The 25,426-nt window shown below is 36.2% G+C and overlaps 1 protein-coding gene across 9 annotated transcripts in view; it reads left to right on the forward strand.

Moving 5' to 3' along the window:
* NEK1 (NIMA related kinase 1) overlaps nucleotides 1-25,426 on the forward strand; it is a 225,673-nt gene that overhangs the window by 68,688 nt on the left and 131,559 nt on the right. For 7 of the 9 annotated variants that reach the window (XM_030312764.1, XM_030312765.1, XM_030312769.1 and 4 more), the window contains 5 exons: nucleotides 1,203-1,262; nucleotides 1,515-1,574; nucleotides 1,669-1,716; nucleotides 1,883-1,957; nucleotides 7,283-7,446. In XM_030312764.1, coding sequence (XP_030168624.1) covers nucleotides 1,203-1,262; nucleotides 1,515-1,574; nucleotides 1,669-1,716; nucleotides 1,883-1,957; nucleotides 7,283-7,446 — 407 coding nt within the window. Of the gene's footprint in view, nucleotides 1-1,202; nucleotides 1,263-1,514; nucleotides 1,575-1,668; nucleotides 1,740-1,882; nucleotides 1,958-7,282; nucleotides 7,447-8,062; nucleotides 8,195-25,426 lie in introns of those variants that run through there. The other 2 variants (XM_030312772.1, XR_004343522.1) reach the window with 2 other exon arrangements.

Genomic DNA, 25,426 nt, shown 5'->3' on the forward strand with positions numbered 1-25,426 from the left:
CTGGGTGGCACAGTCGGTTAAGCGTCCGACTTCAGCCAGGTCACGATCTCGCAGTCCGGGAGTTCGAGCCCCGCGTCAGGCTCTGGGCTGATGGCTCAGAGCCTGGAGCCCGTTTCCGATTCTGTGTCTCCCTCTCTCTCTGCCCCTCCCCCGTTCATGCTCTGTCTCTCTCTGTCCCAAAAATAAATAAACGTTGAAAAAAAAAATTTTTAAATAACATTTTCTTTCCTTTATAATTAAAATCAACAGGGCATCTTTAGTGGGGGTGCCTTGGGTGGCGCAGTCAGTTGAGTGTCTGGCTCTTGCTTTCAGCTCAGGTCATGGTGTCACAGTTTGTGAGATCGATCCCCACATCGGGCTCCGTGCTGACAATGTGGAGCCTGCTTGAGAGAATCTCCCTCTCTCTCTGCCCCTCCCCTGCTTGCTAGCCTTCTCTCTCAAAAATAAATAAACATTTAAATAAATAAATAAATAAATAAATAAATAAATAAATAAATAAAAATAAAATCAACAGAGCATCTTTATATATAAAGTTAGGTTGTTTATTTGAGATTTTTCTTGTTTCTTGAGGTAGGCCTGTATTGCTGTAAACCCCCCTTTTAGAACAGTTTTTGCTTTATCCCAAAGATTTTGGATTGTTGTGTTTTCATTTTCATTTGTTTCCATGTATTTTTAAATTTCTCTTTGAATTCTTGGTCGATCCTTCATTATTTAGTAGCTTATTATTTAGCCTCCATGTGTTTGTGTTCTTTCCAGATTTTTTCTTGTGATTGATTTCTAATTTCATATCATTATGGTTGGAAAGGATGCATGACATGGTTTTAATCTTTTTGAATTTATTGAAACTTGTTTTGTTGCCTAACATTCTGGAGAATGTTCCATGTGCACTTGATATGGGTGTGTATTCTGAAGTTGTTGGTTGGAATGTTTTATGTGTATCTGTTAGGTCCATCTGGTCTAATGTGATTTTCAAAGCTACTGTTTCCTTGTTGATTTTCTGTCTGGATGATCTATCTATCCATTGATGTAAATGAGTGTTGAAGTTCCCTACTGTTGTATTACTATAGGGATAATATATTTTGAAACAGAGTCATGGCAGTATTGACTACCTTTTTCTTATTTTGAATTTCCTTAAATTTGAATTTTTTTCAAATGAGTACCTCAAAATCCTTATCTAATTTGTAGTTTTACTTTTTGTCCAGGCCCATCAAATTCCAGTGAAGAAAGTGAATCCTGGAGAAGAAAGGAGGAAAATGTTTGAGGTATAAAGACATCTGTCTGCTTATTTTAAAGCTTTGCAAAAACAATTATAAGAAAAGAAACAAAATCTTATAAAACCTCCAAACCTTTCCTCCTTATTTCTTTCAAACAGAAACCTTTAACTTTAATTCTTTTTTTTTTTTTTTTCCCTAATCTCTCTGGGCATACCTCTACTATTGGTGCACTAACTTTCCTTATGAAACCAGAAAAAAGTAGCAATTATTTTTGATGAAACTGTTCTTTTTTTATTTAAGGAAGCAGCAAGAAAGAGAAGGTTGGAATTTATTGAAAAAGAAAAGAAACAAAAGGATCAGGTAGTTTTTTTGCTTTTATTTTTCTTCCCTTGCCAAGTTGTAGATGATAATAGTTTTAAGAGCTCTAAGAAGTTTGTCTTTAAAATTGTTACAGATTAGTTTAATGAGGGCTGAACAGATGAAAAGACAGGAAAAGGAAAGGGTAAGAATAATCCATTTTTCTTGGTACGTTCCACCTCCTCCTCACACACTTACTTTTTTTCCCAAAGGAATAAATACACTGATTTCCATTGTATTAGTAAATGTATTTCATGTACTTTATATTAAATACTTGAAATTGTGTTTTGTTTGTTTCTTTTCCCCGAAAGTTGGAGAGAATAAATAGGGCCAGGGAGCAAGGATGGAGAAACGTGCTAAGTGCTGGTGGAAGTGGTGAAGTAAAGGTAGGCATTTGATATCAGTATGGTTACACTATTGCAGTGTTTTCTCCAGTTTCACCATGCTCTTTGAAATGTATATAATTGGCTTTTTTGGTGGGGAAAGGATTAACTTCATACCTAAAATTCTTCTTCTATTATGAATTCTTAGTTTTCCTGCATGTACTTCATATATAACTTGTATTGATAACTAATATCTGGCACAGTTAAAATTGCTTAAAAAGTTTGGTGTTGGAGGCTATGATATACCTTTTTTTCCAGAAGAATCTTTTTTAAATCAAATAAAGTTTGTCACACCTCTGCCTTAAATCCTTCTGTTGCTTCATCTAGCCTTAAGGATTAAGTTTTCATAAGGTCCTTGTTACTCTGGCCCCTGCCAGTCTTTCCAAGCTCATCTCCATCCCTTCCCTACCACACACTGTGTGCTCAAGTGAGGCTGAACTAAAGACCATATTTTGTAGTTTCCTTATTCTGTGTAGTCTGCCTGATTTCTGTCTTTGTACTGTGTTTCTTTTTACTTGATAGCATGCCTCCCTGCCTCCTCACTCTCACTCCAACATCCAACCCATTTACCTAGGTAACAAATTACCTAGCTAGCCAGTTACCTAGGTATGTTAATTCAAACATTTCTTTTGGGTAGATCCATACTATATAACAAATGGCAAGTTACTTTTCTGAGACTTCTTCATTTAAAAATAAAGAAAAAATTCAAGAATAATGCCTGGAGTGTGATTAGCAAGGATTCATAGGTTAACTTCTTGTTTCTTTCTTTGTTGTGCTTATCTGAATCCTGTATTTCCTCTTTTGCTCTTGTAGCATTCTTTACATATCTATGATAGGCCAAATTCTAAGATGGCCCTCCAAATTTCTGATTCCTAGTGTAGATACCTTGTATTCCCTCCCCTTACGTGTGGGTGGAACCTGTGAATATTGTGGTGTTATAGCTCCATTGATTAGGTTATGTTACATGGTAAATGGTAATAGGATAGTCACTCCTGTGATTACCATTGACATTTGATGAGATTCCTTCATAGAAGACTAGAGAGGAGAAGAAAGTCTGAGAGACATGCTTCTGCTGGCCTTGAAAAAAAAGCATTCACATGGCAGGGAAGTATAGGTGGCCTTTAGGAGTTGATAGTGGCCTCTGGCTAACAGCTAGCAAGAAAGTGGTGACCTTAGCTATTACAGCCACAAGGAAGAGAATTCTGCCAGGAACTAGTGAACTTGGAAGAGGATCCTGAGCTTCAGATGAGAATTGTCCTGGCTGACACCTTGATTGCTTCCTTGTGAGATCCTGAGCAGGGGACCCAGCTAACTAAGTCCAGACTCGTGAGCCAGGGAAACAGTGAGATAATAAATGGGTATTGTCTGAAACTACTAAGTTTGTAGTGATTTGTTACACAGCAATGAAAAATGAATAAACTTTTTTTCCTCAGTATTATAATTTTAACATATGTTACCCAGTCAACTTTTAGTTAACGATGTTATTTAGGTGCCCAATAGAGTTATCAAATTGACTTGATTACCATTTTTACTTCTTTTCTTCAAAAGTTATGATTTGAATAAAAGTTTTATGTAGATATGTGTGTTCTGTCCTGGTTTTCTTGATTTTTCATATTACGTATTAATAATTCAATAAGTTTTTCTAATTCTGTATTAATATATTACAGGTTGTAGTAATATAATTTTATCTTTAAAATTATACTTTACCATTTTTGTACTTCACTATCTACTCTACTCTGAAGTAGAACTTCTGAATGATAAGGAATGACTCCGAATTCAGCCTATTCTAAAATGACTAACTCTGTATCTTACCCAGTTGGAAAGCAAAACTTAACAGTTGAAGTGTGGGCCCTCACATTTTGTCAAGCATTTTATATCAAGTCCATGACTAGTGTTGAGAATTTGATTATTTTTTCTTTTCCTTTTGAATATATCTGCTGATATGCAATAAAATATCTTTTTTCCTGTGATGTTTAATATTTAATCCTAAAGTCCTATCAATGTTGTTTGATAACTGATTGAGACAGTTTTTCAACAGTATTAGATAGTATGTATTTAATAGGTTTCTGCTTTACTTTATAAATTTCTATGATGCTTTCGTTAAGGATTAATAAAATTATTTCCCGTGACATAAAGCAAATTCTGTTAGTTTCTGTACTTATTCCCATGGGGTTTGAAATATTTAACTTCTTAGGCTGTTTGATTTCTGCGCAGGTGATAAGGACCTGGAGGCTCAGTATAATGTCAGTCAACTTAAAGAGATCCCTTAAATAAAGATAAAACAGAAACTAAAGGGTATATTTCAAAATTAATACTATTATTATAAACTGCTAAATAATAAGGCGTTATTCACAGTATAATCAGTTGTCTTTGATTATTTACTATCTGTAAAATCTGGGACTTACTGCTTCCAGTAATAGATGATATGGATATCATCCATATCTGATTTATTTCTTATGAATGTGTTTTTTTTTTAATTAGGAAATGTTCCACATACATAATTACATCATATGGTAATCATAATGTGTAAGAGGCATATCAGTGGTTTGAAACTATATTGCAGGAAAAACACATTGGAATACTACTCAGCAATAAAAATGAATAGCCTGTTAATACACGCAACAACATGGATCAATCAAAAACATTATACTGAGTTAAAGAAGCCAGACAGAAGAGTACATATTGTAGGATTTCATTTATATGAAATTATACAAAAGGCAGTCTAGTCTATAACAGAGAGCAGATCAGTGGTTGTTGGAATGAGGGGACATTGACTGCAAAGGAACAAAGATCATTTAGGGTGACAGATATGCTTTTGATTGTGGTAGTGGTTATACAAGTGTATATATTTGTCAAAACTCATTAACATATGCTTATAATTAGGGAAGAAGGTGATTTTTGAAAGACAATATTGCATCAGTATTCTAGTACAGTATTTTCAGCATTGTTTTCAATATAAACATCTTCAGAGATGTTAGCATACTTTTCATTTTTGCTAAAGAGAAACATTAGAAGACTCAAATTCAGGTCAAGGTGATATTAGCACTAGACTAAACTCAGAGAGTAGCCAATCTCATAGGAGATACAACTGCCTTTTATCAGAATTCTGATTCTGATTCTTGCCTTGGGATGCACTTTTGAAGATATGTGTAAGGACTGCTTTAATGGAGTTTCCTGCCTAATTAGTTATCTTCCTATTTCTGACAACTTTCATCTCTTGCTACTCAAACATCTTATCTGTAGTCATCTTAGGCTGGTTTTTAAAAAACTCATGCTTTCTCATAATGTATGCAACTTACCGTGTCAAAATGTTGACACAAATTTTATCTCAGTGGGTACACTGAAATTTTTTGTTATTTGATTCCAGTAGTTTTCTTTGCATCATTTCTTTGCCAGATTTCTTCCTTCAGAAATTATCGCTTAGAAGTTCTTCTTTTACTTTACTTGTCAGTGTTCTGACTTCTATTCTCATTTCACACACAAGAAAGGTTTTTATTTTTTTAACTGTTTTTTTTTTTTTTTTTCCAATGCGAGAGAATGTGTACACTCACACTCACGCCTGAGCGGGGAAGGGTGAGAGGGAGAGAGAATCTTAATCTTAACCAGTGTGGGGCTCCATCCCATGACCCTGGGATCATGACCTGAGCTGAAATCAAGAGTCTGTCACTCAACCGACTGAGCGAGCCATCCAGGCGCCCCCAAAACAGGTTTTTATTTATTTAAAAAAATATTTTTTTAATGTTTATTTATTTTTAAGAGAGACAGAATGCGGGTGGGTCAGGGGCAGAGAGAGAGGGAGACACAGAATCCGAAGCAGGCTCCAGGCTCTGAGCTGTCAGCACAGAGCCCGATGTGGGGCTTGAACTCACGAGCCATCAGATCATGACCTGAGCTGAAGTCGGACGCTCAACTGACTGAGCCACCCAGGCACCCCCAAAATGGGTTTTTAAATGCAACCACTCAACTTTAGTCCTTTGAGTTTTATTTTCAGTATTGTTGACGTCTGCATTTCCTCTTGGTAGTGAAATTTTTTCACCATGACTTATGCAGCATTACACATTTACTTTTAACTCTTATCCTTGTCTGACATCTGTTTTCTGAGTTTTCCACATGCTTAAGTTCTTATGTCTCAGTGGTTGTGGCCTTATAAATCTGCCCTTACCCTGTGTTATTCCCGTAGAGAATCCACAAGTCCCTCCCCTTTTTCACTAATTGCCTTTCTTTGCTCCTAGGTTTGTGGCTTGGTGTCAGTGTAGTAAGCCTTCTGATTAGTTCCTCTACCTTCTTCTCTCTCCCATTCCTCTTTATCATGCATAATATGACTCACCTTCTTAAAAACAGTTTTCGTATTCTACACCTGTCAGAAAATTTATAAATGCTTTCTGTTGTTGTTTATTATATGAACTCAAACACCCAGGCTTGATAGCAGTTAGAGATACCAGCCTCTTGTGACTGATGCCTGCTTTCTAATCCTATTTGTTTGCATACTTCCTTCCTCCTCCTGCTGTCAACACTCAAATATTATACATACATAGCTCATTTTTACTTTAGTACCCTGGCTCATATTGAATCATTTAATCTCTCTGTTGTATTGCTTTCAAGGCTGGATTGAACAGTATCTTTCTCCAGTGCCATTTTTTTTTTTTTTGAGGAATTTTTACTTCTGATAAGCTTTTTCTGTTTTGTGAAAGTCAGCTTCAGTACTTAACTACTTTAAAGTGTGCCTGCTACCATTCATTTACCACAGGCAGGAAATCGTTTTCTAGTTTTGTGCTTTGTTTCCCAACGTGTTTATAAACTGATTAAGGATAGATAAAATGTTTTGCTGTATTTTACATCTAGACTATGTTTCAGTGGTGTTTATGTCTTTACTGTTTGTTGAGGGATTTAAGATCTATTAAATGCCAGATGTAAATGTTTTTGTTAAGTATACTTTTGAGTGTTATAAAGGTAGGCTCTACCTTACATATGAGCTATACATATTTTAAACTCAATAGAATGGTACCATAAAATGTGTACTAGAAACTTGTTTCAAAACTTATTAAGACCAGACTTTTCAATATTTATGTAACTTTAATGACTTTTTATATTTTTGTTTGTTAAATTATGCTTTGTTCTTAGTAACAAGGTATGCTACTTTTTGATTGTTCATGGTTATAACACAGTAGGAAAACATTTTGCTTTAAGCTGTATGTTTATTAATATGTTCAAATTAGGTAATTGCTTTTTAAAAGTCAAGTGTTGAAATAATTTTTTTCTTTTGAAGGTAGTACAGATCTTTTGGGTCTTATGAGATAAACATGTGAGAGCTATTTGTTTAATTCCTAGGCTCCCTTTTTTGGCAGTGGAGGGGCTGTGGCTCCATCACCTTTTTCTTCTAGAGGACAGTATGAACATTATCATGCTATTTTTGATCAAATGCAACAGCAAAGAGCAGAAGATAATCAAACTAAATGGAAAGGAGAAATATATGGCCGAAGACATCCAGAAAGGTATGGCTATGTTCTGCAGAAGTTGCTTATGCTTTGCTTCCGAGAAAATAATAAAAGTCATTGTGATGTGGAAAATTGTTGGGGTTTGGAGACAAAGGCCAAGAAAGAATTCTTGAGAAGTCTTCGGTGAAAAGAGTTGGTTTTATTAAAGCACGCGAATAGGACCCCTGGGCAGAAAAAGCTCCCTTGGGATTGTGAGGAGAGATTGATTACATACCTGGAAGTTGGAGGAGGTAAAGGCAAGGGGAGGTTTCCAAAAGGATTTTCATACGTTAAGGAAGACTTATAGAATACTGGAGGCCTAGCTATTGTGAAGCTAAAGTTGTTTTCCCCTCTAGCAAACCATTAACATTAATGGGGGGTGGGAGAGAGGGGAAAGTGGGTGATGGGCATTGAGGAGGGCACTTGTTGGGATGAGCACTGGGTGTTGTATGGAAACCAATTTGACAATAAATTTCATATAAAAAAAAAGTCAGTTGGGAGTTCATGGAGGAATGTCCTACTCTGCCTGTCTCAAGTATTTGTCAGTGGGCTGCAGGTTATAAGGAAATTTAATTTTATCTATCATTTCCTTCTGCCTCTGTTTCCCACACCAACTGTGCATGTTTATCTACAGAGGAATTTCACCTGGACTACATCTAGGATTTCCTAATGGGGCTATAGGTCATCGCCATTTCCCAAATCCTGATGCTATTAGAAAATCTTTGAAAAGATTGAAGATTGTATCTAAACAAGCCAATACAAACAGGCTGAACTATGATGATCCATAAATTCATCCTCACGTGTAATTTTGTTTTATGTCATGTATAGCTTAGTACTTATACTTTTCAGATGTTTTCTGTATTGATTACACAGAATATGTCTTTGCCTTTTAGATGCAGTAATTTTCTTAGGTACAAATTTGGCCTTTGACTGCATGTGGCAAACATGCAGCTTTTTCATTTCAGCCTAATTTTTGTAGCTTATTTATATGTTATAGTCTGAGCATATGTAAAAGAACATGTGATAACTTTGAGCCAACATATGGTTGTAATAATTTCACCCACTTGCTTTAAATAAATCTGAATATATTTAAATGGAATCATACTTTATGCAAAATTTCAAAGTATGCTTTTTTTGTCTTTTTTTTCCCATATCACTTAGAATCCCACTTTTTTCTCTTTGTTGTTTGTGCTTGTTTTCTCTTTATATTCATCTCTGATTTATGGCTCTGTGTGATCCTGTTCATCAGATTTTTCTTTTTCATCCATTGAATTAACTTAATGTGATAGCAGTCAGTAATTTTAATTTGCATGCTTCCTTTTGTCTTAAGAATGCACACATGTTTATGGGGCATCTTGGTGGTTCACTCAGTTAAGCATCTGGCCCTTGGTTTTGGGTCAGGTCACGATCTCGCAGTTTGTGAGTTCAAGTCCCATATTGGGCTCTGTGCTGACAGCATGGAGCCTATTTTGGATTCTCTCTCTCTCCCTCTCTCTCTGCTTTTCCCCTCACATGCTTATACACAAAGGATCTCTCTCTCTCTCTCTCTCTCTCTCCCCCAAAATAAATAAATAAACTTAAAAAGATGCATATGTGTTTCCTTAGATATTCCCATTTCTTCTATAAAATGTCTGGTTAAAAAGGAGCAGATACTGGGGCACTTGGGTGGCATAGTCAGTTAAGCATCTGCTCTTCGGCTCGACTCAGGTCATGATCTCACGGTTTGTGAACTCGAGCGCTGCATCAGGTTTTGTGCTAATGCTGTGGAGCCTGCTTGTGATTTTGTCTCTCCCTCTCTCTGCCCCTCCCCAGCTTGTGCTCGCTCTGTCTCTCAAAATAAATAAATAAACTTTAAAAAATGTAAAAAAAAAATAGAACATGTATATAAAAAAGAGCAGATACCATTTTGTGAAAATTTAGTTATATTGCCTTCTTCTTGTCATTTTAAGGAGAATCCTTTCAAATGTAATAAAAATCTTTATGATCCCCCCCAGTTATAGAAGATGATTTAAATGTAGGTGAGCAGAGGTAAATAATTGAGGTGAATATAAATTAATTTTATGAATTATATACACTAGCCTGAAGTATTAAGCTAATTGTAGATTCTGTTTTTGAGAGAGGAAGGCTACTTACTCACAAATATGCATTTTTTTTTTATGAAATGAGAAAGCAAATTTTGTTCATGGCTTTTATCCTGTGGTGTTATTTATCTTTATAGTATAAAATTTGGCTTTATTTAGTTTTATATTAATCAAATCTAAAATAAATATGTATAGTATGATGTAGAAAATGTTGGGGTTCTGAGCTGATGGCTAAGAAAGAATTCTTGAGACATCTTCAGTGTAAAAAGGTGGTTTTATTAAAATACGGAAATAAGACCTGTGAGCAGAAAGATCTGCACTGGGGTTGTGACAGGTGGGCTTAGGAATAGTGTAAATCTAAGGTATTTTGGAAACAAGGTTTCTAGGACCTTGAGGGGGATAGCTGATGTTAGGAAAAGGTCATTTATTACTGTTTAGTAAAAACTCAGTCATGAGACCTTTCAGATTTCAGATATCAGGGGGCCATAAGCTTAGAGTATGATTGCCAACATATATGTTGGGAGGGTGGTTGAGATAAAAAGTTCCCAAGGGAATTTTTATATCTTAAAGTAGACTTATAGGATCTTGGAGGTCAGGATAATGTTAAGCTAAGATTGCCTTTCACCCTTAGCAAAGTGTCATCATCAAGGCAGCTGAGTTCCTAGAGGAATGTTACTCTGCCTGTTTCAAGGACTTGTCAATGGGCTGTAAGCTGTAAGGAAATTTAATTTTTCATTTGCCTTTGTTTCCCACATGATAGTATAAAGAAAATAGAGAAAACTGTGTTATGTTTCTTCACACTGTTCATCTTCCACAATGTTTCTTGATTCTGCACACTTGGAATGACAAACTGCACTAGGTTGGGCCATTTGCATCAAATTCCTATTATAACCTTGAAATGTTTGCATATATTTGAGTTTCAAATTGTCTTAAATGGCTCTGTTTCTCAGTTGCCTCTTCCAATATACCACATCTTCCATTCAATCTTTGTTTTGCATTAGATATATTTTCACTATTTTAATTTTCAGTTTTTAAATCATTTGTGGTTATAAGATCATTTTTATTTCATTTGTGTCAACTCTGTTGGCTTAGTGGTATTCAGATATATAGTATGCATTTTCTTATGTTGCATGAATTTATTGTTATTATTGATGGTAGGTATTATTGAACTCTTATTGTACATCAAGTTATATTTATTCATTACAGCAACCCTATGAATTAGTTATTATTCTTTTAGTAAAAATGAAGAAATTAGAATTTATAGAGATTTAAAACTTATGCATGGTCAGGCAGCTAGTAAGAAATCAAGAGTTCGGATTTAAACTAAATCCATCTGACTGTAGAATTCTTCTTAAACACTCTTATGAAGATACTACTCAAGATACTACTAGTGAATAAGGTAAAAAGTTATTGCTTTGGTTGGTTATAAAATTTTAAAATATTGGGTTAACATTAAAGATGATGCCAAGGATTGCATGAAGTTTCATATATACTCAGTGAATTTATTTTGGTTTTGTTTGAGGATATGGAAAACAGAAGAATTGGCAGACAACCAAAGATCATCAAGTGTCATATAATTTTCAAAAAACATAGTCTATAAACTAGACCAGTTTTCTTCATATTGATCCCTGGCAAGGTTAAAAGTGATGCCTGCAAACATCTTAGGAGGAAGTAGCAATCACTTGGACAAAGTATAAATTCACACAGAATATATTATGTCAAATTGTTTTGTTTTGTTTTGTTTTTTAGGATTATAGGCTAGAACTTTAGTTCTCAAACTGTGTGGTGAGGCAAACTGGAGCATCATAGTGCCATGGATATTTTATAATTTTGAAGGGAAACACAACTACATCTGTTGGACAAAGCACAGACCACTACTCAAACAGTTTGGTAGTAATTAATTAGTAAATGGAACTACTAGGTATTTCTGTTGGTCTAGAAGCATTGTGAAAAAATTAGATACCTCGTAGAGTAGGTAAACCAAAGCAATTTATTGTTGCCAGGGTGTCTCAATGTAGATAAGGTGAAGAAATATAAATAAAGATTGTTAGGTGGATTAGTAACTGGTTAAAGAATTATATGCAGAGGCTGCTGGTCGGTATTTTCATGTCATCCAAATAAAAATATGTAGAGGCTTGTCCTCCTCAAACTAATCTTCATTTTTAAGGGGTGCATTAAAAAACATTTAAAGGATACAGTCATCACATTTCCAGAAGATGTAAAGTGGAAAGAAATAGTAAATGTGTGGTATGATTGATCAGGAAACAAAATAATCTCAGTAGACCAGAGCTACTATGAACCTGAATTAGATATAATTTAACAGGAATAAATTTGATGAACTTTTGAGTCTGAAAAATTATCTGACCAAAAAATTTATACCTAGAAAAAAATTTATACCTAGAAAAGGTTTATAAATAGCACACATTGAGAGAAATTGAGCTAATGACCCTTGGCCCCTGGATCAAATAATAGCCTTTAAATGGCCTACAAGGTCTCAGAGAGGCCTGTATACTCCTTATTTTTGTGCTCCCTCTTTCTGTACTTCTGGGAGTGGAGAAGTAAAAGACATGTGTTTTCTCATCCTTGTTCCTTTGCATCTCCTGCTCCCTCTGCCTAGCATGACTTTGCCTCTGCCCATTTTGCCTGGCTAATACCTATTCATTATTCTGGCTTTCGTTTAGATTGGCATTTATTTACTAGCTAAATAAAATAAAATAAAATAAATAGAGGACCTGCTTGAGGAATTCTACTACCTTTTAATTTTGCCAAGTTCATTTTAAAAAATTTATCAGCCCTAATTCCATCCTTTGATAAAAGAATGGACATTTTGATGTGAAAAATGTAGATTGATGCCATTTTAGAATATAGATTATCCTTTTGGATTAAATAAATTTGGATTTGTAGAAAATATGTAGTCATTTCTTTCTATTGTTGACAACTATTAAAAATTAGTGATAGAATACCACTGCTCAGAGAATGAACACTCGCTAGTCACAACTGCTGTTCTGAGCCTGAATTAGTTGGTCCTTTGGGGTGCTCTCACATCTTGACATATGAGTCTGTATAGTAGAAATAGGCCTGTATGAAGAGGTCTCGAGGCTGAGTTGAGCATCTCCTCCCTTGGTCATTGCTTGGATGGTTGCAGGGGGAGCTTTTTGGGCATCCTTCATCTCTCTCACCATTACTTTTGCATCTAATACTATCATCTCAAGTTGTTTTTGTTTTTTTTTTTGTACATATTAATGCAATCGGGTCTCAACAAAACCTTGCCTTTGTCTCCCAATAGGGTAGCTTTACAGCTCCCCCCCCCTTTTTTTAGTGTGTTGATTTTACAGTTTAATACTGAGTTGTCCAATTTATTTCTTTTAATTTCGGATCCTGTAGAGGATATATTCACAATAGGTTAAATTAGGGGAAAAGAAGCAAGTTTAAACATGTTTCAAAGATTTGCTTCTCTCTTGCAAACTCCTTGTAAATGAAAAAGAAAAATAATAGAAAAGCCTTCAAGCTGGTATAATTGTGCTATAAGAATTTAAATGCCCTTATTTTTGGGGACACCTGGGTGGCTCAGTTGGTTGAGTGGCTGGCTCTTGATTTCAGCTCAGGTCATGATCTTGTAGTTTGTGAGATCAAGGCTTGCATCGAACTAGGGATTCTCCCTTTCTTTCTCCCCTCCCCTGCTCATGTGCTCTCTCTTTCAAAATAAATAAACTTAAAAAAACAAAGGCCCTTATCTTTTTTCTTTTTCTTTTTCTTTCTTTCTTCTTTTCTTTTCTTGTCTTTGCCCTTATCTTTTATACCTAGTCATCATTGGTAAGGAGAAGATTTAACTACTGTGTGTGTGATATTCTCCTAATTCCATGCTTACTAATACCCAGTGTCTCATATTTACATATATATCCTATTAAATGGATCAACAACTTTTACTCCTCCCTCATACTTAAGCTGTTGTCTTTGCCCCTCAATGTTTTGCTTTACTCAAAGGCATTTACTCCTTTTTTTCCTTGTTATCCTCAAGTCCCCCTTTAATATTGCTTCCTTTGCTTAGTTCAGAGCTGCTCACATATTTCCTGTTTTAAAAATACTAGAAGCTAACTATCTTGTCACATCCCTTTTATAGGATTCTTAACCAAACATTCATCCCTCTTTTCTCCCCTGTTTGCTCATGGGAAAAGGAAAGTCACAAGTGGCTTTTTTGTCTAGCCTTTCTGCTTGCCGAAGTGATACAGGTGTTTTGGAAAAACTGTGAAGTATAGGAGGGTTTTAGGAAGCAGGAATGGAAATCACTACTGCTGTCTACAGAGGCAGTTACTGTGAAGACTTTGATCTTTTTTTCTTGCACTTTTTCTTCATATATTTTTCCTTAGTCACTGGAGATCAAGTCATGTATACAAATTTGTATCTGGTGGGGTTTTTTTGTAATCTAACATTTTTTACTATAGCATTTTCCCATGCTGAAATCATTTGCAAGGGAATTTTGATGTCTGTAAGATTCCAGTGCCTGAATTACCATAATTTATCCATCATTTGTAATTTTTCACTTTTTTGGAATATTTTTTGCCAAACTTTATGTTTCTCATTTCTGTATAATAGAATCTTAGAAGGGCAGTTAGTGGGTTAAAGGAGTTGGTCAGTTATGTTCTTGGTAAAGATCCTAGAAATAAACATTAATACATTTATCAAATTTATTTAACTAAATGCGTTTATTAACTAAATATTATTAAATTTCTGGCTGGAAAAACTACCAATTTATGTTCATTCTAACAGTATATGATAGTGCCCCTTCCAGTACCAGTAGCTTTTTAAGAGCTGAAGTGTTTTTTTGTTTTGTTTTTTAATGTTTATTTATTTATTTTAGAGAGAGGAAGAAAGAAAGAGGAGCACCAGTGAGCCAGTGGGGGAGGGGCAGAGAGCGAGAGGGAGAGAGAGAATCCCAAGCAGGTTCTGTGCTGGCAGCACAGAGCCCGACACAGGGCTCGAACTCAAGAACTGTGAGATTATGACCTGAGCCGAAACCAAGAGTCGGATGCTTAACCAACTGAGCCACCCAGGTGCCCCAAGAAGTTTTCTTTTTTAAATGTTTACTTTTGGGGCACCTAGGTGGCTCAGTCGGTTGGGCGTCCGATGTCGGCTCTGGTCATGATCTCGCGGTCAGTGGGTTTGAGCCCCACATCGGGCTCTGTGCTGACAGCTCGGAGCCTGGAGCCTGTTTCGGATTCTGTGTCTCCCTCTTTCTCTGACCCTCCCCTGTTCATGCTCTCTCTCTGTCTCAAAAATAAATAAATGTTAAAAAAAAATTAAAAAAAAATAAATGTTTACTTTTGAGAGAGAGAGAGAGCACAAAGAGAGGAGGGACAGAGAGAGAGAGGGACAGAGGATCAGAAGCACACTCTGTGCTGACAGCAGAGAGCCCGACGCTGGGCTCAAACTCACAAATTGTGAGATCATGACCTGAGACAAAGTCAGACGCTCAACTGACTGAGCCACCCAGGCATGCCAAGAAGTTTTTAAAATATATAAAATTAAAGTAGCAGAGGAGTTGAAGTTTTCACTGTATTCTATACTGGTTACACAAAAGGGTATTGACACACTAGATACCTATAAAAATAGTGATTTGTAAGGATAACGATAATAAAAATAGGAGCTAATATTTAATTGGACACTTCCTTCCAGGACCACTTTCAAGTAATTTACATATATAGTGAATTCTTATTACTTATGGATTGCGTGTTTGTGAATTTGACTACTTGCTAAAATTTATGCATAACCCCACAATCAATACTCCCAGTGCTTTCATGGTCATTCATGGACACGCACAGAGCAGCAAAAAATTTGGGGCACCCAATGCACATATTCCAAGCTGAGGTTGAAAAGACAATGTTCTGCTTTCTTGTTTCAGCACTCATACACAAATGTGTTTTTTGTGTTGTATTCACATTTTTTTTTTTACACTTGTGTGCATATTCTTGGTGATTTCACTGTTTAAAATGGCCCTCAAACACAGTGTTGAAGTGTTGTCTGGTGTTCCTATGTCCAGAAAGGTTATGATGTGCCTTGTGGAGGAATTATTTGTGTCAAATGAGCTTTGCTCCAATGTGAGTTATGGTGTTATTGGCTGAGAATTCAGGCTGTATACATTGAATAAAGTATCTTTAAATAGAAACACACATAAAACAATGTTATATATCAATCCATTGTCGGGGCGCCTGGGTGGCGCAGTCGGCTGAGCGTCCGACTTCAGCCAGGTCATGATCTCGCGGTCCGTGAGTTCGAGCCCCGCGTCAGGCTCTGGGCTGATGGCTCAGAGCCTGGAGCCTGTTTCTGATTCTGTGTCTCCCTCTCTCTCTGCCCCTCCCCCGTTCATGCTCTGTCTCTCTCTGTCCCAAAAATAAATAAAAAACGTTGAAAAAAAAATTATATATCAATCCATTGTCAAAGATGTTGTAATAAGAGGCTAGCAGGAACATAACCCTGTATTTCTCCTAGGGGATAATGATTCAGTATTCTCTAATTCAGTACTCATGGTGACTTTTTAGAACATAACTACTATGAATAATGGCAAGTGCCTATGGTATTTACTTATTTATTTATCACCAGTGCTATGGAGCAGGTATTATTATTCTCCCTATTTTACAGATGGGAGAAATTGAGACACTGCATAAACAAATAATATGTTGGAGGCCACATAACTGTTTATTAGTAAAACTAGCATTTGAAAGTGGACAGTTTGTTTCCAGAGTTCACTCATTTAACTGTTGTGCCATGTTGACTTTAGTGAGGATTATTTATTAGGAAAGTTAAAGGAGCTGGGAGAATCCAGCCACCATTAAAGAAAATATACTTAAAGGAGGAAGCTTGGAAGAATTGGATGGCTTTTCACGTAGAAGAAGAATCAGACTTATTTATATATTTCCACAGTGTAGAATTACTATGACTAGGAGAAGTAGACAAACAGATTTTAGCTAATTATGAGGGCTGTTCAATGGGTGGACCATCATGCGGTTTGGTGAATGTCCTCAAGCTGAAACTATTAAACTAGAGCTTTGAATGGCCATGTGCCAGGTATATCCAGGTGGGACTAGAGGAATGGTTTATTCAGCAAGAAGTTAGACTAGTTAATACTTAAGGTCTCCTCCAATTTAAATATTATGATTCTTTTGCCTTGTACTTTTTAGTGGTCATTGGCATTAAAGAACATTGTCAAAGCATCTGGTTTTATTAAAATTTGTATGTCATTGTTGCTCCTGGTCAGTTCTTTTCCCTAATTCAAACTGAATCAGCAAACGAAATTTATACACAACTAACTCTTTCACATTCTCTTTTTCTTATATTTTGCAATGCCCACATTTGCCTGCTCCTTTATGACTTCACTTATCTTTCCTCTTCCCTTCTTATCAGCAACTCTGGCCAGTCTGACTTTGCTTCTATCTGTGTCTTATGTCTTAACATACATCTTCAATTAGATTTTTTAAAAAAGACTTTCTTATTTTAGAGCAATTTTAGGTTCACAGCAAAACTGAGGGAGAAGGTACAGAGATTTCCTATATATTATCCCTGTCCCCCCATATGCATAGCCTTCCCCCTTATCACCATCCCCCACCAGAGTGGTACATTTGTTGCAAAGGATGACCTTCCATTCAATTAGCTTCAGTCATGTAAGACCATTTTATAAAACTATTGAGCGCCTCTTAACATTTGTGTTTTATAGATGCTTTTACTTTTCCAAGTCTTTTTCTCTGTATTGTATCATTTAATTTGAGTAAAGCTCACACCGATTCCGTTCATCAGATAGACGTTATGCCACGGAACAGAGGAGGAAACTTAATGAATAAACCCCATATATCCTTTTCCTATCTCATTAACTCTGTGCCATCCTAGCTCTTCTACCTTAAACCACACTGACTCATTTTTTATTTCTCTGATTATTTCTTCTACCTAGATTGTTACATGTTTTTGTGTTATTATTGCCTCTTAAAATAGTCACTCATAATCATCCTTCAAAAATTTTAAATACCTCTTACCTGTAAAAGATTTGAGCTGTGGATGTGAAGTAACCTTGGCACTTATTCATGCCTTTGTATGAATAAGAAAAGGATGTAAAAGAATGTGTAAGAAAAGGAAACGAAAAAACTTACTCCTTTTTTCCCCTCCCCTCTTTTCAAGATGGAAAAAATGAGTTTGTCTTAGAATAATTACTTCCTTTTAACCCATTTTAATGTCTCTGCATTTTCCCAAATTCCTAGTTTATTACTATATAATTGTGGTTTATACAGTATTTATATTATCATTGCTATACTATGAATCTAGAATACTGTTTTACTTATTTTAGGCAGTATAATTTTGGAACTCAAAAGATAGAGTGTTTAATTTGTCTAGAACAGTAAGTGTCTCTGAATTCTTAATAATGTTTAATGAAGAAAATCACTATTAAATAAATTGACTATTTCTGACTTATCTCCATGAGTCTAGCACAGTTTGTGTCCATAGTTTAGTGTAGTTTTATTATTTTAGAGAGGAATATGAATATGAGTATGGATTTTTCTTTTGGTGTATATGAAGTAGTTAACAGAAATGCATGTGAAAAATTAAGACAGTTTGTAGGTTTTTAAGCATTATGAGGGGCTATAGAATCAATTAAACTAATTTTTGTCTTTTGTTATTCTTTTAATAAGGTTTATTGCTCTGATTTGTATATATCCAATCAACCTCGCATTTCTGGAATTCTGTTTTATATAGCTTTACATCTTCAAAGATCGACATAATATTGGCAAATAGTTGACAATAAGTATTTGTTTAATAAATGAGAGGGAAAAAGAAATAATGTTAAAAATTACTGCACGTTGTAAGTTTGTGATGGAAGCAATGAGTAACGTAAACCTGCTTATTTAAACCAGCTCAGGAAAAGATTATTCGAGAAGCAAAACCTATAAATGATATAAATAAATACAACAGATAGTACTTTATATATGTACTATGAAAATCTGTAAATCAAAACTGTTATACATACGATCAGGTTTTAGTAAAATAATTCTAAGTATTAATATATGTCATTTGCAGGTTTAGATTGACACACATTGAACATGGTATCTTAGGATGGGAAATCAAACATGTTTTACTTCTACAAAGATTTGAGATGTGGTCAGGATACATAGCAGTGAGATCAGCATTTTACTTAATTGCAAGTGGTTGTGTAAGCGTCTAGGACTCCCCAAAAGAGCCTGGAAGACATACAGTTTCATATCACACATCCGAGTATCATATTCTCTTAAAGTTTATCCTCCCTTGTTGGACCCAGCCTTGTATAATGGGCCTATAGCCGACTAGAATCAAGCCTTGCCTGGACATATGTAGGAGATATGTTGCATCCAGACTAGATAATAATCTTATAATTATACAGTGTATAATATGATGGCTAGAGTATAGCACATGTGTACTACAGAGGCATATACAAATTTCTCATTCATTATTCTTTTTTTTTAGTATTTTTTATTTTTATTTTTAAATTTACATCCAAATTAGCATACACTGCAATAATGATTTCAGGAGTAGATTCCAGTGATTGATCCCCTATGTATAGGGGATCAGTGCTCATTCCAGCAAGTGTCTTTCTTAATGCCCCTTATCCATTTAGCTCATTCCCCCTCCCAAAACCCCTCCAGGAACCCTCTGTTTGTTCTCTATATTTAAGAGTCTTTTATGTTTTGTCCCCTCCCTGTTTTTATATTATTTTTTGCTTCCCTTCCCTTATGTTCATCTGTTTTGTATCTTAAGTTCCTTATATGAGTGAAGTCATATGATATTTGTGTTTCTCTGATAAATTTTGCTTAGCATAATATCCTCCAGTTCTATCCACATAGTTGCAAATGGCAAGATTTCATTCTTTTTGATTGCCGAGTAATACTCCATTGTATATATACACCACATCTTCTTTTTATCCTTTCATCCATCAATGGACATTTGGACTCTTTCCATACTTTGGCTATTGTTGATAGCACTACTATAAATATTGGGGTGCATGTGTCCCATCGAAACAGCATACCTGTATCCCTTGGATAAATACCTCGTAGTGCAGTTGCTGGGTCATAGGATAGTTCTATTTTTAATTTTTTGAGGAACCTCCATACTGTTTTCCAGAGTGGCTGCACCTGTTTGCATTCCCATCGGCAGTGCAAAAGGGATCCTCTTTCTTCGCATCCTCGCCAACATCTGTCATTGCCTGAGTTGTTAATGTTGGCCAATCTGACAGGTGTGAGGTGGTATTTCATGGTGGTTTTGATTTATACTTCCTTGATGATGAGTGACGTTGAGCATTTTTTCATTTGTCTATTAGCCACCTGGATGTCTTCTTTGGAGAAGTGTTTATTCATGTCTATTGTCCATTTCTTCACTGGATCATTTGTTTTTTGGATGTTGAGTTTGATAAGTTCCTTATAGATTTTGGATACCAACCTTTTATCTGGTATGTCATTTGCAAATATCTTCTCCCATTCCGTTGGTTGCCTTTTAGTTTTGCTGATTGTTTCCTTCACTGTGCAGAAGGTTTTTATTTTGATGAGGTCCCGATAGTTCATTTTTGCTTTTGTTTCCCTTGCCTCTACAGACATGTCAAGTGTTACTGTGGCCGAGGTCAGAGACGTTTTTGCTTGCTTTCTTTTCTAGGATATTGGTGGCTTTCTGTCTTACATTTAGGTCTTTCATCCATTTTGAGTTTATTTTTGTGTATGGTGTAAGAAAGTGGTCCAAGTTCATTCTTCTGCATGTTGCTGTCTAGTTTTCCCAGCACCATTTGCTGAAGAGACTGTCTTTATTCCATTGGGTACTCTTTCCTGCTTTGTCAAAGATTAGTTGGCCATAAGTTTGTGGGTTTGTTTCTGGGTTCTCTATTCTGTTCCACTGATCCGAGTGTTTGTTTTTTGCCAGCACCATACTGTCTTGATGATTAAACCTTAGTAATACATCTTGAAGTCCGAGTCTATGATGTCTCCAGCTTTGGTTTTCTTTTTCAGTATTGCTTTGGCTATTCGGGGTCTTTTCTGGGTCCATACAAATTTTAGCGTTGTTTGTTCTGCTCTGTGAAGAATGCTAGTGTTATTTTGATAGGGATTGCATTGAATTAATAGATTCCTTTGGGTAGTATTGGCATTTTAACAATGTTTGTTCTTCCAATCCAGGAGCATGGAATATTTTTCCAGTTTTTTCTGTGTTCTTTAAATTCTTTCATAAGCTTTTAATAGATTTTTCACCTCTTTGGTTATGCTTATTCCTAGGTATTTTATGGGTTTTGGTGCAATTGTAAATGGGATTGATTCCTTGATTTCTCTTTCTGTTGCTTCATTATTGGTATATAGGAATGCAACTGATTTCTGTGAATTGATTTTATATCCTGTGACTTTGCTGAATTCATGGATCAGTTCTAGCAGTTTTTTGGTAGTATCTTTTGGGTTTTCCATATAGACTATCATGTCCTCTGCAAAGTGTGAAAGTTTGACTTCTTCCTGGCCGATCTGGGTGCCTTTAATTCCTTTGTGTTGTCTGACTGCTGAGGCTAAGACTTCCAATACTATGTTGAATAACAGTGGTAAGAGTGGACATCCCTGTTGTGTTCCTGACTGTAGGGGGTAAGCTCTTAGTTTTTCTCCATTGAGGATGATATTAGTGTTGGGTCTTTCATATATGGCTTTTATGATCTTGAGGTATGATCCTTGTGTCCCTATTTTCTTGAGGGTTTTTATCAAGAAAGGATGCTGTATTTTGTCAAATGCTGTCTCTGATCTGTTGAGAGGATCATGTGGTTCTTGTCGTTTCTTTTATTGATATGATGTGTCACATTGATTGTTTTGCAGATATTGAGCCATTCCTGCATCCCAGGTATAAATCCCACTTGGTCATGGTAAATAATTTTTTTAATGTATTGTTGGATCAGTTGACTAGTATCTTGTTGAGGATTTTTTGCATCCGTGTTCATCAGGGAAATTTGTCCGTAGTTCTCCTTTTTAGTGGGGTGGGGTCTTCGTCTGGTTTTGGAATAAAGGTAATGCTGACTTCATGGAAAGAGTTTGGAAGTTTTCCTTCCATTTCTATTTTTTGGAACAGCTTCAAGAGAATAGGTGTTAACTCTTCCTTAAATGTTTGGTAGAATTCCCCTGGAAAGCCATCTGACCTTGGACTCTTGTTTTTTGGGAGATTTTTGATTACTAATTCTGTTTCTTTACTGGTTATGGGTCTGTTCAGATGTTCTGTTTCACTAGTGTATATGTTTCTAGGAATTTGTCCATTTCTTCCAGATTGCCTATTTTATTGGCATATAATTGCTTATAATATTCTCTTATTATTTGTATTTCTGCTGTGTTGGTTGTGATCTCTCCTGTTTCATTCTTGATTTTATGTATTTGGGTCCTTTCCTTTTTCTTTTTGATAAAACTGGTGAGGGGTTTATCAATTTTGTTAATTCTTTCAAAGAAACAGCTCCTGGTTTCATTGATCTGTTTTACTGGGGTTTTTTTTGGGGGGGAGGTTCAGTAGCATTGATTTCTTCTCTGATATTTATTATTTCCTGTCTTCTGCTGGTTTTGTAATTTATTTTTTCTTTTTTCCATCTCTGTAAGGTGGAAGGTTGGGTTGTGTATCTGAGACCTTTCTTCCTTCTTCAGTAAGGCCCGGATTGCTATATTCTTCCCTCTTATGACTCCTTTGCTGCATCCCAGAGGTTTTGGGCTGCGGTCTTATCATTTTCATTGGCTTCCTTGTACTTTTTAATTTCCTTTTTAACTTCTTGGTTAGCCCATTCATTCTTGAATAGGATGTTCTTTAGTCTCCAAGTATTTGTTATTTTTCCAAATATTTTTTATGGTTGATTTTGAGTTTCATGGTGTTGTGGTCTGAAAATATGCGCGGTATGATCTTGATCTTTTTTTCTTGTTGAGGGCTAATTTTTTTCCCAGTATATGATCTATTCTGGAGAATGTTCCATGTGCACTCGAGAAGAATGTGTATTCTGCTGCTTTAGGATGAAATGTTCTGAATATATCTGTTAAGTCCATCTGGTCCAGTGTGTCATTCAAAGCTATTGTTTCCTTGTTGATTTTCTGTTTAGATGATCTGTCCATTGTTGTAAGTGGGGTGTTGAAGTCCCCTACTATTATGGTGTTATCAATGAGTTTCTTTATGTTTGTGATTAAATGATTTATATATTTGGGTGCTCTCATGTTTGGAGCATAATTGTTTATAATTATTAGATCTTCTTGGTGAATAGACCCCTTAATTATGATATACGGCCCTTCTTCATCTCTTGTTATAGTGTTTATTTTAAAATCTATATTGTCTGATATAAGTATGGCTACTCCAGCTTTCTCTTGACGTCCATTAACATGATGGATGGTTCTCCATCCCCTTACTTTTAATCTGAAGGTGTCTTTAAGTTTAAAATGGGTCTCTTGTAAACAGCATTTAGATGGATCTTGTTTTCTTATCCATTTCTATTACTCTGTGTCTTTTGATTGGAGTGGTTAGTCCATTGATGTTTTGAGTGAGCATTGAAAAATATAAATTTATTGCCATTATATTGCCTGTAGAGTTGGAGTTTCTGTTGTTGTTCTCTGGTCCTTTCTCGTCTTTGTCGCTTTTGGTCTATTTTTTTTGTTTTTTAATCTTTTCTTCCCTCAGAGAGTCCCCCTTAAAATTTCTTGCAGGGCTGGTTTAGTGGTCACGAACTCCTTTAGTTTTTGTTTGTCTGGGAAACTTTTTATCTCTCCTATTTTTAATGACAGTCTTGCTGGATAAAGAATTCTTGGCTGCTTATTTTTCCAATTCAGCACACTGAATATATCCTGCCACTCCTTTCTGGGCTGCCAAGTTTCTATGGATAGGTCTGCTGCAAACCTGATCTGTCTTCCCTTGTAGGTTAAGGACTTTTTTTTTCCCTTGCTGTTTTCATGAATCTTTCCTTGCCTGAGTATTTGGTGAATTTGACTATGATACGCCTTGTTGATGGTTGGTTTTTGTTGAATCTATTGGGAATCCTCTGTGCTTCTTGGATTTTGATGTCTGTGTCTTTTCCCAGGTTAGGAAAATTTTCTGCTCTGATTTGCTCACATAAGGTTTGAGACCCCTATGATTCTGATGTTAATTCCTTTTTAGTGAGTCACTAAGTTATCTAATTCTTATATCCTGCTCTTTTGCCTTAGTCTCCCTCTTTTTTTCTGCTTCATTATTCTCCATAAGTTTGTCCTTTATATTGCTGATTTGCTGCTCTGCTTCCTCCGTTATTGCCACCACTGCATACATTCGAGAACAGCTCAGTTATAGCATTTTTGCTTTCATCCCGACTAGCTTTTACTTCTTTTACCTCCACAGAAAGGGATTCTAATCTATATTCAACCCCAGCTAGTATTCTTACGATTGTGATTCTAAATTCTTGTTCAGATTCTAAATTCTAAATTCTGTCTTGCTTGTGTCTGTGTTGACTAAGTACCTGGCTGTTATTTCTTCCTGTTCTTTCTTTTGGGGTGAATTCCTTTGTTTTGTCGTTTTGAAGGAAGAAAAGGAATTAATAAAGTAAAAAAAATAAAAATTAAAAAATTAAAAACAACACACAAAAAATCAAATAAAGGATGCCAGATCCTAGGTGTGTTTTGGTCTGGTTGTTGAAAGAAGCTTGATAGAATAGAGAAAAAAGGGAATGAAAAGAAAAAAAAGGAGAAAAAAGGAAAACATTTAGAAAATTTGAGAAAATGAATACAGTAAAATAGAATAAAAGGAGATGATGACAAAATAGTTTTAAAAATTTACAAAAAAGTGAAAAATACAGCAGAAAATATTTAAAGAACAATCTTTTTATGTAAAAATGGAAAAAAGAATTAATTTTTTTTCTGTCTTTATTCAAGAATAAAGAAAGAAAAAGGAAACAAAAATTGAATAGATGGACCGGTGAACAGAATGAGATACGATTGAAATTACATACAGTTTCCCCTAGGAGTCAAACTATGAAGCACTTTACAGTCCATAAACTAAGCAGGTGGAGAGACTTATGGTGTTCTTCAAGACTTGTGGTTGGCCCAGTTCTGGTTGTGGGGAGGCTTAGTTTAATGGCTCCATTCTCCACTAGATGGCACTGCTTAGCTTACTGGGGTGGATTGTTGTGGCGCATGTAGGTGTGTATGTTCATGCGTGGGAGGAGTGAAAATGGTGTCACCCAGGTACCCAGTCTCTAGTTTCAGAAGTCTGTGCTGCCCTCAACCAGCACCCCTCCTTTGTCTCTGGCTTCTGTCCACTCCCCATTTCTACACTGTCCGTGACCAAACCATCAGGCTGCCAGGTAGCACCTCCCTCCTGAGTTTTATCTCAGATGCGGCTGTGTTTACCAACACTTTACTTCTGAGGGACTGCGGCCTTGACCTGCTCAGACCCTCTGGGGGTGGGTCTTGCCCAGCAATGGCCAGATGCCAGCTGCACCAAGGAACATTCGTGCAGCCGTGCTACTGCCAATATTCAGAGACTGAAGCCGGGCACTAGCCTGCCCCAGAAAAAGTTCCTGTGATCATGTGGCAGCACCATTTCAGGGATTATGGCAAATCACAACACACATCTGGTGCCAGGCTTCACCCCCAACGTCCTTGTTCCAAAATCAGTGAATGTGGCTGATCTCTGGGGTCTGTTGGGACTCTTTCCTGTCGGATGTCCACACAGCCTCTACCAAATGTTGTTTCATCAGGGGAACCACCTCTCCCCGTGTTACCTGAGGACCCCTGGGACTTCTCTCTTTGCTCCTGGGGATTCACCCTTCCTACCAGAGCACTGCCAGGTATCGAGCTGTGGTGTTTTAGACTCTGTGCTCCCCTGTTTAGAGAGTGTTAATGGAATTTAAACCCTCTCCTCTCTCCTTTCTCCTTTCTCCTTTCTCCCTGTTTTGTTCAGTCCCT

This window comes from Lynx canadensis, chromosome B1 (assembly GCF_007474595.2).
Source record: "Lynx canadensis isolate LIC74 chromosome B1, mLynCan4.pri.v2, whole genome shotgun sequence".
In the NCBI taxonomy this organism is placed as follows: Eukaryota; Metazoa; Chordata; class Mammalia; order Carnivora; family Felidae; genus Lynx; species Lynx canadensis.